The 14,311-nt window shown below is 40.3% G+C and overlaps 1 protein-coding gene across 3 annotated transcripts in view; it reads left to right on the top strand.

Moving 5' to 3' along the window:
- CCDC191 (coiled-coil domain containing 191) overlaps window positions 1-14,311 on the top strand; it is a gene marked incomplete at its 5' end in the record, with an annotated part of 65,982 nt that overhangs the window by 1,875 nt on the left and 49,796 nt on the right. For 2 of the 3 annotated variants that reach the window (XR_014783291.1, XM_084801993.1), the window contains 5 exons: window positions 520-558; window positions 8,036-8,177; window positions 9,808-9,945; window positions 11,218-11,396; window positions 12,776-12,999. Coding sequence is in view for 2 of the 3 variants with exons in the window: in XM_084801993.1 (XP_084658119.1) it covers window positions 520-558; window positions 8,036-8,177; window positions 9,808-9,945; window positions 11,218-11,396; window positions 12,776-12,999 (722 nt within the window). Of the gene's footprint in view, window positions 1-519; window positions 559-8,035; window positions 8,178-9,807; window positions 9,946-11,217; window positions 11,397-12,775; window positions 13,000-14,311 lie in introns of those variants that run through there. The other variant, XM_084801992.1, reaches the window with a different exon arrangement.

Genomic DNA, 14,311 nt, shown 5'->3' with positions numbered 1-14,311 from the left:
TTCTGTTCCCCACCCCCACTCTTGTGGGCCCAGCATCTCAGGTGTAGGAAGGATAAGAAAGCGATTGGCTACTTCTGCAAACAGGAGAAAGAGGACCATAGCAATCTTTAAGCAGAAAATGAGAGAGATGAACCAACCAGTGTTAGGGTGGGTTTCATGAGGAGTATTACATGCAGTATACCTTGACTGTTAGCGCTGGGGAACATTAAAAAACCAAACCAAGCCAAAACAAAACAAAACAAAACAAACAACTAATGCCTACACTGCAGACCAATTACATTACAATCTCAAGGTAGGTGCAGACAGCAAGTAATAAGGATATCTCAGGCAAGACTTCCTGTTTCTTCTACTGTGGTTTATTGTGTCTTCATTGCTAATCAGTGCTGCACTTGCCAGTGAGAAGTTTGGAGGAGAGGGTAAAGGATCTGTTTCCGTATGCTTTGGTGGGAAGACAGCTCAGAATGGTAGTGTTGATTAAGTGATTGCTGTGCACTAACGTTTTGTATCTGTTTTTTACAGTCTTCGTTTGACCCTGACAATGTTGGGCACTGGACTAAGGTAAGGGTTTCAAATCAGAAATAGAAAAAGATGTGAGTCAGACGTGATGACAGATCTCCAACGTGCATATGCATGGGTGGTGGTGTTCCCAGGTGATTATGTATGCCACCTCAGTTTTATACATCTTTCATTATTCTGTTGGTTTTCATGAGAAAAACAAGTTGGCAGATATGCCTTTCATCTAGTATACGTAATACCAGAGGAGTAAGAAAAGAGAGGCCTTGGAAGATAATGTGGTAGCCTTCTTCAGACACAAGGAAGACTGTTCCGTGGTTACTTTAACAAGGGGGCCCATTGCAAAAGCTACATGGCTGCCGCCAGAATTCTTTAATGTCTAGAATAATCCAAAAATAGAGTAAGAGTTTTCATAAAGAAGCATGTTTTCCATCACTGGTAGTATTGGAGTCAACTCTAAAATTTCACATAGTGTTCAACTAGTAAAGAGTATGTTTGAGCATCCATTGAGAGGGGGTTGGGTTAGATAATGCCCACAGAAACTGTTGCTGTAAATGACGTCCTGACCTATTGTATCATCTAGTTCTGAGATGTTTGTTTATTTATTTTTTTAATTTCGGCTCCATTTGAATTAAAAGTGCCTTAAAAACACTTCAGAGACATACCTCTGAGTGTCAACTTAGCAATTTGTTGTAATCAGTTTCTTTGTGTAGCACATAGTCCAAAATCATGTAGTAGTGTAGTTCCTGAGAGACTATTCTATCTAATAGCACTTGCAACGAATGCTGTCTAAGTTGGCAGGTGTTGTGGGCACCAGGCCAGACAGAACCCGGGCTAGCTGTATTATTTTTTTAAAGCAACTTATTTATTTGTTATTACTTGCTAAGTACCTACTAAATACAAGCTTAGCATGTTGAGTAGAAGAGTTAAAATGAGACACAGGCCAGAGTTTACAGTCCAGTAGAGCATAACTTGCTAACTTAAAGCTGGTGAGAGAATGAAGGACATAAGGGAAGCATATGATGGGAGGCATTCATTAATCCAGACCAGCTTAGGGAGACTCCCTGGCCGCGCAGGAGCCCTATCTCAAAAGATGCTAAGATAGGTCACATCATGAATGCCCGCTCCTGGAGGACCACTCAGCCTCTAACACCCCTAGCTCAGTGTCCAGAGTCCCAGAACTGAGTTCCTGCAGGCCTTAGTCACACACCTACTTACTACATCTTTTAGAGGGGGAGATTTAATGAAAACTCCATTTTATGTCATTTCTATGATTTTCCTCCTTCATACAGCTGTCAGCCAGCTGGACTCAGATTTTTATCATTCCTCTAAATCTTCTGCACTGGGTCTTTCTCCATCCTGCCCTCAGATCTCTCATCTTGAAAAATCAATACGTTCTTATTTGACCCTGAAGTCCTTTCTGATTATAGAATGATTTTATTTTCTTATCTAATATTTACAGATATATATATATAGTGTAGACTCTTGGCTTTTATACTTTCATTATTCTCTCTTGCCCACAATAGTTTTCCTTAGGTTCTGTTTCTATTTAACCAGCAGCACCAGTACCATACGCACAAAAAGGCTATTTATTTCAGTTTCCATTTAACAGAAACTGTCACTAGAAATGACTTCCTGACCAAATTTAGTTGTCTCTTGATAGCCATCAGACTTCTCCAGTTTAGTCTGATAGCTTCAGCGTCTGTGTTTGAGATACCTTCTCCTCCATTCATCTTGTTCATTGGACCGTTTTCTCTTGCTTCTCCTAGTACCTCTCTTGTTCTCTGCCTTTTTCTCTCCCTGATGGTGCTTATAATATATCACAACTCTGTGGATACTCTGAGTACTTACACTCTTTCCTCCTTAAACTTCCAAATCCACCTGAGTGGCCCGCCCTTTCAGTGGAAGGATGGTGACGCTAGAGAAAGGCCTCTTTTTACATCAGAAAAGGAAAATTGCCAGTTGCATTGTGGACTTAGCAGAATTAAATAACCATAATCTATTATGGTACAAAAAAAATGGTAGATTAAACCGATCCAAGCTTGAAGTCCCTACAGAAGTGAAGGGACAAAGATATGGAAACAGGGCAGGAGCTGACTCTCCACGTGAGTAGGAAGGAAGGGGAGGTACTCTTTCCTGGTCTTACAGAGATGAAGGGGAGAATGGGTCCAGCTCCAGTGCTGTGGGAATAAGAGGAATGGAGATGGGATGATGAGCTTGGAGAGGTGATTAGCAAGGTTTGGTTCAAGGTCTGAAACATCCGGTAAACATGGTTCAGGTTAAGCGGGTTGCTAAAGGAGAATTGTGGGGAATGCTGTGATAAAACATAAGGTCCGGCAAACCTTGACACTGAGATGTTGATGAGCATCCCCAACAATGGAGAAATCGCTTAGAATCAGGCAGGGGCTTGCCTAGCACTAAATGCAGCCGTCTGTGATTTACAGTTCATCTTTATCCTGTCTGATTCATCTAACTTCGGTACATCCTCCTGCTTGATTGAGCTTTCTAAACGTATTCTGTGTGCTATCGGGTGAAACTCTCTCCTCCATGTGGGCATCTAAGGTCCTCGGTCAGTCAACCTGGATCAGTTTTATTCTGAAATACCTTTATACTGATACTCTGTATGCCTCCTTTCCTCGAGGTCTGTCTGCTTCCCCTCTATCAAAGAGGTATCACCTGGCTTTGTTACTTGCTAATGCGTCAGCCTGGATGACCTGTCCTCTTGGAGCCATGATCTAGATCATTCCCATACAACTCAGCTTCAAACTCCCCACAGCCACTTCCACAGCCTCACCCCATCCTTGCCTACTTTCCTTTAGGATTACATTATACATACATTTATTGTTAAAACATCAAATACTTAACTTTATAAAGAGTGATATTTAAAACAATTGGCACTTTTAAAATCGTACATGAAATGTGTGTATGAGGAAATGTTAAACTTCTGTCTGTATCATCTGATTTTAAGGACATGAAGGGTCCGGTTGTAGCCACTGTTTCTGCCATCTTTGATGATCTGTGGGATATGAGGAATATGCATAAGGTTGTAGGAATAACTGAGGTAGTGTTTTGTAAAGGAACTTTGATTGAACCTAGTTACTAACGAGTAAGCTTCTTTCTAGGCCTGGGGAGATGGATGGCTCAGTTGTTAAAGCGTCTGTCTTCTAAGCATGAGAACCTGAGTCAGAGTGCCAGAATCCATATAAAAGGCCGGACATGGTGGCGTTTGTAATTCCAGCTAGGGAAGCAGGCACGGCTGGACCCCAGGAGTCCTCTGGCCAGCCAGCAGAGCCTGATTGGTGGCGCCGAGCCAGTGAGAGAAAAACAAAACCCAAGATTGTCCTCTGTCCTGCACCACAGGTGCAACCACACACACACAGCTTGTTTTTAAATCCATCTGTCTTACATTAGAGCTGCTTCTGAATGGTTTACCATGCAGATGCATGTGGACCCAGAAGCAAAAACTTGAACTAAGAATGAGGTGTTCACATGTGTTTCCCCAGAAAGGTCACTAGACTGCTGGAACGGAGTTTGTCTTTCTGAAAGGACAAGATGATAAATGGACACAGGTTACTCAGATGTAGACAGGACTCCTCTCAGCTGTTACGTTCTAACCCTTAGCGCCATCTAGTACATATTTTAAACACTTGCTTTGCTAGGATTGAGTAAACCTTTCCTTTTACTCATTTGTCATTTTCAGACCCTTAGCTTAGTATCAAGATTTATTTTTCTCATATTTATCAAACTCTCTACCGTCTTCTATTAAGAACCTATACAAGTGCTGGATAGATGGCTTATGGGGTGAAGGCACTTGCTTCCAAGCCTTAACCATTTGAGTTTGATTTCTGGGACCCCATTGTAGAAAAAGAGAACTGGCCTTTGCAAGTTATCCTTTGACATCTATCCATGCATGTAAATAAAAATAGACAAATGTATGATAAAAAATTTTTAAAAAGTCAAAAAAGATACAAATTTCCAATGAAATGACATTTCATTTCTTTAGAATACAAATTATTTCTTGTATTCATAGTCTAAAGAATTAAATCAAGTCTACAAATCTGTTGGGTTGGCTTTTTTCTGTATCAGTGTTAGTTAAAAATTAAAGTTAATAGCTTCATTTGTAGTTGTTTACATATGCATATGTAGAAGCACAAACAGTATGTACAAAGTCATCTTTATTTTTTAAAATTATTTCATTATTTACATATATATTTATATTATTACACACATATACAATAGATTACCTATGGCAAGAAGAACTGTGACACAATCAGGAATTATACAGATGTTACATTCTTAGTGTTTTGGCTATTTGTATTTGACAGCCTTGAAGAAAACATCTTTCCTATCTTGGTGCATCTAAATTTCTGAATGTAAATCAATCTCCATCACATCTTGTCATTATGAACTTAGACCATCTATCTAGACCTAAAAACATCTTAGCCCCTAAACAATTAAGCTTCATTGTAAAACTAAGCTACCTGATCTTCAACTCCCTCAGAGACTTGAGAAGGAATAACCTTGATGATCTGAGGGTGCCGGGAGTGCAGGTTAGTAGCTTTCCAAATGAGAAGATGGCAGAGACAGTTTTCTACCTGAATAGTCACCCAAAACTCTCTATAACATTGCAGCATCTTCTTCAGCCCTCTGGCCCAATATATCTGACAGACATATTTGTGAGGCAGGAACTATTGAGTACTTGCTTACCCTGTCTTGGCAGAGTTTGGCTATCAACTCTGCCTGCATCTAAACTTGCCCTTTTTTAGGCAGAATTCTGTTTGTGATAGAAATGAGGACCTTTCGCTCAGTGGCTAGTTTACCACATTTGAAGCCATCTCCATAAGGAGGCTCTTTGATGCTCATCATCCTCTTTGAGGTAGGCTGGGTGTTGCCATGAGTTAACCTCTCTCATTGTCAATGAATCTCTAATAAAAACATTTTTAAATGTCATATTCTGCATGTCTCTGGGGTTTTTGAAGACATTGTCTTTCTATAGAGTCATATCTATCTGCTGCACCTAAGATGTATATCCTTCTGATAAAAGTAGACTAGCAATTGAGATGACTATGATTTAATCTACTAACATTTAATTTGTATAACTTAATTTTCCTAAACAGCTTAATAGCACTTTCAAAGCATTGGAAGTAAACCTTGTATTATAATTGAGTTATATAGGTACAATAACTCATATTAGAGTGTGTGTGTATATATATATATGTATGTATGTATAATATACAAAGTCATCTTTTTTAGAACTTAATAACCTAAAGGATATGCTATACCAGCATAATAATAATCAGTGCATTCGCCAATGCATGACAGAACATAAAGCCAGACACCCCTCACGCTCTGAGAAATAATATGGGGCATAGTGTCCATAGAGTGACCTGGTGTCTCCTTGACTCAACTGTGATGGGACCACATTTTGTTTTTCTGTTTCACATCACCCCTACCCCCAGATTTGATCCTTGACTTTTAAACTTTACTCCTCTTCTGACATCAGAAACCCAACACAGGCAACATGAGCTCATCCTATGACAAGTTTCTGCAGTTATTACCAAGTTTTCTACCAAGGGCAAGAGGCAAAGTCATTCCAAAGTAGGTCAGGAACACTACAAACACGGTGTGGAACATCTTTGAATAAATATCTAAGTTAATTCTTCCTTTGCAAAAATATTTCTGGGGCACTTAGTGAGTACTAGCCAGAATCTGATTGCTAGGGGTTCTCTTTTGAAGAGAACAGTTTCTACTGTTCTTTCTAGAGGCAATAATAGAGACAGCGTATTATAAACTGATAAAAGATGCAGAGTTGGAGTAGATGATAGGAGAACCAGGAGGAGGAAATTACAGTGGTCGTGGAGACGCCCTGCTGTGAGGTGACTTTTGAGCACAGACTTGGGTGAGGGAAAGAGTGGCGTGGCGGGAGAGGCATGGTAACTACTAGGGCGTTGCTGTGGCACCGGCATCGGACGATCTGAGGATGAGCATACAAAGGATCAGTGTGGCTGACCCAGTGCTCTAGTTAGACATTAGAGCCCACAAAGGAACTGGGGCCCATAACCTTGAAGCACACTGTAAGGATTTGTCCTAATCTAACTGAAGTGCTTTTACTTCAGGCCATCTCTTGCCGTGGTAAAGGCTGGTCCAGAAAAGCTGTTGGGAGACTTTTCATTCCTTGGACTGAGGTGGTGGCTGTGGAGACAGTGCCAAGGGGGCAGGTTATGAGTGAATGTTGAAAATCGAATCAAAACATTTTCTAACATGTATGAGGAGGGAGGGAAGGAAGAAGAGACAGACAGACAGACAGACAGAAGCTGAGAGACTGATTGTAAGTTTTGGAAGACTCCACAATTTTCACCTGAAGTTCTGAATCTTGAATTGTCAGTTGTCAATTCCAGTCTGAAGAGTAAACTCTCAGTAACATCAAGGTAACACAAGTTTGTGGGGACATGGATGCAGGGGTTCACCTATTGAAGTAGAATGTTCCCTACACTGTCCAAAATCCAAGGTGCTTTGCTCGACTCTGTCATTCCTTCCCCAACCCCGTGAATTTGGTCATGTTTTTGTTAAACTCTTGTTGTTGAGTTAAAACTGTCTATATGACTACAGTGGTGGCTATCCCAATTTTATCGGACCTGTGGCTTGCTCGATATGCAGTGGCAGTCCCTTGCAGCTGTAGGAATTTGAATATTCAGCCCGTGATTCCTGTTCACTTACGAGTCCCCGTAGCACAGAGACTAGTATCAAATATTTGTTTGGAATAAGGTTTCAGGATTCCGTTGCCAGTGCCCTAAAACAAAGTTACCCAATGGGGGACAAAAAACGTAATGTGATGTGATCAAAGTATGTTATATGTATGAATGTATCATGATGGAATCCATTATTTTGGACAATTAGTACATGCTAATAAAAATAAATATTCATTTTATATCGTGCTGTGTGTGTGCGTTTGCATATATGCACGTGTGTATGATAGGATGTACATGTATGTATGTAGGTGTACAGTCAGGAGTTGGTTCTCTCCTGCCACATTGTGGGGCTTAGGAATCAAACGCTGGCTGTTAGGCCTGTGCACCAGTGTCTCTATATAAATCCTGTTTTCAATTTACCTAAGCCTAAACAGCATCTTGTTTTGTTTTGTTTTGTGTTTTTGTTTGTGTTTGCTGTTTTGTTTTTTGGTTTTTTGAGATAGGGTTTCTCTGGGTAGCTTTGGCTGTCCTGGGCTCACTTTGTAGGCCAAGCTGGCATTGAACTCACAGAGATCCTTCTGCCTCTGCCTCCCAGACTACTGAGATTACAGGTGTGTGCCACTGCACCTGGATAAACAACATTCTTATAAACATTGGGAACGCCAGTTAGAACTAAGGATGCAAATAATTTAACATTGCACACAAAATTAAAACATTGTCTAGAGTTCCAACAAAAATGGGAAGATTAAAGAATTATACTAGTTGTCAGAAAACAGCTCTAACCATGAGTGGGGTTATTATTATCTGATGATTTTTTTTCTGTTATTCTGAAGAAAGTGGAGAACGCTTCGGATTTTGCTATTTTGAATTCATGTTCTACCACAAACGCAGATCTACCTGGAGGGCTTTGGCGGCAAGCGGTAGATCTGGGAACATGTGAGCAAATGGAGTATCCTGATGACGTCTATGAAGAAGGTGAGAAAGGGTGCAGTGGCCCATGTGATGTGAGCAGTCCTTAAAGCTTAGCGCAGCACTCCCTGCAAAGCACAGAGTGAAAGCTGCTCTTATCCTTGCTCTTAACCTTTCCTTCTCTACTACATGAAGCTGCTTATTCTAGAGGTCACTCCTTTATTATGTGTAATGCCATCTGTAAAGATTTGTGTTTGCGGTGTGTGTGTGTCTGTGTGTGTGTGTCTGTGTGTGTGTGTCTGTGTGTGTGTGTCTGTGTGTGTGTGTGTGTCTGTGTGTGTGTCTGTGTGTGTGTGTCTTCATACTGGTGTCTGCATGTTTATGAAGACACTGTCCCCTCTTTACTGGCCTGTCATATTCATTGTAACATCTTCTGTGCTTATCCCATATAGTCTGTTTTAACAGAAGTCAATGATCCTCTTGAAATATGTCACCTCTTGGGCTGGAAAGATGGCTCAGCTGTTAACAGCATTGGCTGCTCTTCCTGAGAACCCATGTTCATTTCTCAGCATCCACATGGCAGCTGATGGCTGTCTGTAACTCCAATCCAGGGCATCTTCTTGCCTCTGCAGCCATCAGGCACTTAAATACATGCTGGCAAAACTACCATACACATAAAGTAAGATAAAAATTAAAGAACATTTAAAAATAAATTAAAAAACAGAAGTCAGGCATGGTAGCACACACCTTTAATCCAAGTACTACAGAGGCAGAAGCAGAGGCAGGTGGATCTCTCTGTGAGTTCAATACCAGCCTTGTCTACATAGTGAATTTCAGGTCATCCAGAGCTACAAAGTAAGATATGTCTCAAAAGATATGTCTTTACTTAACCCTCCTGTAGCTTCTCACACTTAAGAGTAGTAGGCAGAGTACAGACAATGGCATCAGGACTCTAAACAAAAGGGTTTCAGCTTCAAGACTTCTGACATTTGTAGCCAGAGTATTAATGTTGGGGGCTGGGGGAGGCTGTCTTATGAACAGCATCCTCACCTTGACATATTAGATGCTGTTTTCACTTCCCTTTGTATGACAACCATAACATGGCTTCAACATCGCTGGATTTCAAATGAGGACAAGATCACTTCTCATTAATAAACACTGCCCTCAGCCTGATCTATATATCATCTCTTCCATCTCATTGCTATCACTCCCCCAACCATATTCTCCCCCCCCCTCCATCATTTCTCAAGCCATACTGCCCTCCTAGTCACTTCTCCAGCCCTCTAGACACATGTGCCCTAAGGCCTTTGAACTTGCTTCCCCCGCATAGTACAGTATTGCCATCTATAGCCATATACCTCACTCACAGCCGTCCTTTGCTTAGATATCTTCTACATGACCACCCAATTTAAAACTACAACACTTAGTCTCCAATTCTTGTTTCCCTGCTTTGTTTTTATCTTGTTTATTTATTTGTCATTTTCCTTTGATTAGACTGTTAGCTTCATGGTGATATCATTTTTCTTTCCAGTTTTGTTCCCTATTATATTCCTAGTACCTAAAATAGTACTTGTCATATAGTGAGTGTTCAAATAATATGGAATGAATGAATGAATGAATGAATGAACGAACGAAGCAAATAGAGGGAAACTGAAGGTCCCTGATATACTAATAGATGCTTTTGTTCTGCTGATAGCTCAGGAGCTAGTCAACGACTGGCTAGACAACAAACTTAAACAAGAATTAGCAAGCGACGGAGAAGGGGAGACCACTGTGCCCAGCAGCCCCCCTGTGCTAGACCCCCTCGGCCATTTGAAGTATGACAAGTTTGACGGTAAGAACTTGTCTGGTTCTTCTAAGCTTTAACATCTAATGAATATTTCTAACAAGTGTTTTTTATTGTTTTAAATAATAAATGATACGCTTGGCTTATGTATGTCTGCTTTATCTTTGTAAATTTAATATTTCTTGATTGAATATAAATTCCCTTTGCTATATCCTTGGTTAGTAAGTTCCTATTGCTTTTTTAAATTAAAATATTCCATTATTTATAATTTTGCCTATGAATTTATGTAGCAATTAAAAGTATCTCTTGCCCACATATCATCAGATAACTACTTTGACAGAGAACACACTTAAATATTCACATATCATTTTGTAATTATAAAATGCTTCTTATTCTTTGATTCATTTTCAGTTATAAGAGAAGCTGTTTCTCTTCTCGGGATTTTTCCTTTCTTTTCGTCTTTTGTACAAAGCTAGTGTCAGACAAATCAAATAACAGACTTGTAAGGAGGTCTTCTACTGTACCTCAAGGGTTTGCGTTTTTTTCTTTTGTCTTCCTCTGAAGATAGGGTAGCACGGTTATGGTAGGACAGCTTTCCACGCCTGACTCAGCCTTGGTGGAACCAGCTGGTGGCATTCCTCTTGTAAAATTCTCTACAAAAATCTCCCACTAGGGCACCACAGTCATGAGCTCTGAAAGCTAAAAGACTACTTTAATGTCACGTAGCCTCACTGCTCAATGTCCTTAGTCACTAAGCAAGCATAACCCTACAATGGATTACTACTTCACTCCTGTTCAGATTGCTTAAAGTTAAAAGACTAGCCCTGCCCAGCCTGGGTAAGGATGTGGAGAAGCTGGGACAATGCCACAGGCCTGGTGGGATGTAAAGTTGCATTTTACTTTGGATGGCAGTTTGATAGTTTCCTTAAAAGTTTAGTTGGACATATAAAATGTACCTGTAGTATAGCCATTCTACAGCATCTAGTAAAAGAACGCAGACTAAAGCCAGGGCTAATATATACTAGGATTTTTACCACTGAACTATATCCTGGGATCAATTAAGGATTGTTTTTGAGGTTGTTTAGGTTAAAGTGATACCTTTTAGACTTGGCTGTGAAGTAGTCCTTAGTGACTTGGGTGAGGGCGATTCCTGATGAGTGGAGTTTTGTCCCCGTATCTGAGGGTGAGGTCCACATTCATCCAGGTGCCGTTACTGGTTTCCACTTGTTAAACCATCACAGCCTTATATTTTCCTGAGTTTTTATATAAATATGAATATTACTTTTTAATTCCCTTTTTTGTTGTTTTCTTACCCCCCAGATTTATGTGGCTATTTGGAGGAAGAGGAGGAAAGTGCCAGTGTTCAGAAATTTGTAGAGCATCTGCTCCATAAAGAAGTGGTGGATTCTGAGATGGTGGAAGAGCTTGGAATGAAGGAAAACCAAGGCAAGAGGCAGCAGAAGGATCCTCGTCTTACCATGGAGATGAGACATAAGCAGGTGGGAGGGAAAAACAAAATTAAAATGGATAACAGGAAGCAGTCTTTGTGTAACACATTTAATAAGCTTAAATAAAGACTTAGGCTTTATTATGAAAAAGGGTGCCATCTGTGGTTTGGAAGGAAGAATAAAAATAAAATATAAGAACTTCAGAAGAAAAATAATTCTCATAAACTGAGAGTAGGAAACAATTTATTTAAGAAATAACCAAAATTAGAATAATTGATTTTGACCAGTAGAGTACTGAACTAAACTTTATTAGTGTGAATGTGGCACTTCCGATTATAAATATGTAGATTGCATTTGCTCCAATTTGGTCTTTGAATGGTGACATTAATATATTATCATGAATATTCTGCTGGATATTATAAGGATAATTCTTTTCTAGACAACTAAAATTCACTCATTTTGTGATTATAATTTGAAAAGGAGGACAGATCTGAATTAAATCTAGTTCAGCTGTTTTGAATTGGAAAGGCATATGGGAACTTTCCTTCCTCCAAAAAGGAATAGTAGGTAATAGAGGAAAAGGCGGACTCCATGCCTTGCAAAGCAGTTTGAGGAACTCAGAATGACCATGTCTTTGCCGTATGACCAGAACTAAGACTGAACTAGCACAGATATTTACATATGGTGCTGTCTTTTTATAACACTAAATTTCTAATTACAAATTTTGAATATTCACTGTTTTAAACCATTAAGGTATACCTAGCCAGCTACAGGAGAAGACGTAGAGTCCTGGCTTGAGGGAAGGAGGGAAGGTTCAGTAAGACCTAAGCCCATTGTCTATAAGTCTTACCACAACAAGAGGGTAAAAGGGATTGGTAAAGTTAAGGGAGGAGCCAGCGTCTGAAGAATTAGCATTGAAAAGGATGAATGTGCTTACTTGAATTATCCACAAAGGTCTTGCTTTTGGTTCCCAGCTGTGGCATAGTTACTGGCATACTTCAATAAGGATAGAAATAAATAGACCCTTGTAGTGTTTCTTAAGATAAGGGATCACTGTTCTGTTCTACAGAGTGTAGCCACCCTAATGTAGCCCTAGTCTTCCTTAAATGGTTGTTAAAGTGCAGAGCCTGCGGGAAAGTGGTCATACACAACAGGGGACAAGCTTAAGAATGGGACGTAATTTCAAAATAAGAATCCAAACCTTGGGCTCTGACCGCTGTATTGCACTCAGCCTTCCTTCCCATCATGCTAGACCACACCAGCTGGTGAGAGTCCTCTTCATCTGGCTGCTTGCAGAACTTTGCGTTGAATTGCTTTTGTTTTTCCAATAAACAGTGGAGGGTCCTGGTTGAGGATGTTTCTAATTGGTTGTATTCTGAATTTTGTGTCCTGACTGTCTGCCTGTGCATTCTCCTTTCGATTTCTGTAAGGTCAAAGAAAATCGCTTAAGACGAGAGAAACAGCTGGAGTTCCAGAGAATGGAAAACGCCCTGAAAAAAGCAGCCTTCTTGGAGGCCCAGTGTCTGGTCCGAGAAGAGAAGAGAAGGAAGGCTCTGCTGGCCAAGAAAGAGCAGGAGGGGATTCAGAGAGAGATGGTAAAGCTTCGGCGGGAGATACTTGAAAGAAGGCGCACTGTGGAGGAAGCCTGGAAAATGTAAGCCAGCGTGGTGAGCAGTGTGGAATATGTCTGCTTAAGCAAACATAAGAGAAGTACTCTCAAGTGCTAAAAATGTACTACCATTGCAACGCCTACTGTCCCACCATTCTAACAAATGAGCTATTTTCCCATGTTTCCTCCTGGTCATGGTCCCCTTGTCTACTTAATTGCAACCATCAAGTATGTTTATTTTGTTATTCTGCTATACCAAACATGCCTGCAGTCCTGAGACATGTGTATCATCCCACTAAGCTGTTGTACCAAACACGCCTGCAGTCCTGAGGCGTATGCATCTTCCCACTAAGCTGCTGTACCAAACATGCCTGCAGTCCTGAGGCGTGTGCATCTTCCCATTAAGCTGCTATACCAAACATGCCTGCAGTCCTGAGACATGTGTATCATCCCACTAAGCTGTTGTACAACAACATGATGGCCTTGTCCTATATTGCTAAGCACTTTGGCTATTTAAAAATTTTACAAGTAGGACTAGAGAGATGGCTCAGTGGTTAAAAGCACTGAATATTCTTCTAGAGGACCTAAGTTCACCTTCCAGGACCTTCTCTAGGGACTCACAATAACAGGTCAGCATCAAGCAGTCTCATGCCCTTTTCTAGCCTCTACAAGCATTTTACACACACACACACACACACACACACACACACACACACTCACACATATACACATAATTAAAAATACAATAAAATTTTTTTAAGCTACCAATATAATAGTGCAGTGAACGCCTTTTCTCCTAGAACCCTGTCATTCCTTTGAATTATATTTTTAGGATATGTCCTTGTAAGTGTAACTAGTGGTTTAAATGGGATAGCTCTTTTTGTGACTCTTAATGTATTGTTGCCAAGTTATTTTGAAAATGAGTTGTCCTGTTTACAGCGTCACCATCTGTGGACCAGCTTACCACACTCTTCTCTATCCCAGGAGGTATCATTTCAATATTGTTTTCATGTTAATAGGCATCACAGTAACTGCTTTGCATTTCTTTGGCTGCATATGATTTTTAAAGGTAAATGCATTTCCTTCTTCATTCTGTGTGGTTTGTAATTGCCCCTGTCCTGCTGTGAATTGAGCTAGGGTCTTATTTTCTGATAATCATACATCAAGTCATTGCATTACTGATAAAGAAGACAACTATCTGACATAAGAGGAAAATGACAATAGCCCTCACAGGGTGTAGTACGTTATCCATCCTCCTGCAGAAAATGAGCTTTGCAGGTGAAATAACTAATGTATTTATTCTGAGAAATAGCACTGATGCATGAACTGCAAAAATCTTCCAGCAACGTGACTAAAG

The sequence above is a fragment of the Acomys minous genome (genome assembly GCF_964271855.1).
Source record: "Acomys minous genome assembly, chromosome: 11".
NCBI lineage: Eukaryota > Metazoa > Chordata > Mammalia > Rodentia > Muridae > Acomys > Acomys minous.
The sequence above is the reverse complement of the archived record's forward strand: the minus strand, read 5'-3'. Positions and strand labels throughout refer to the sequence as shown.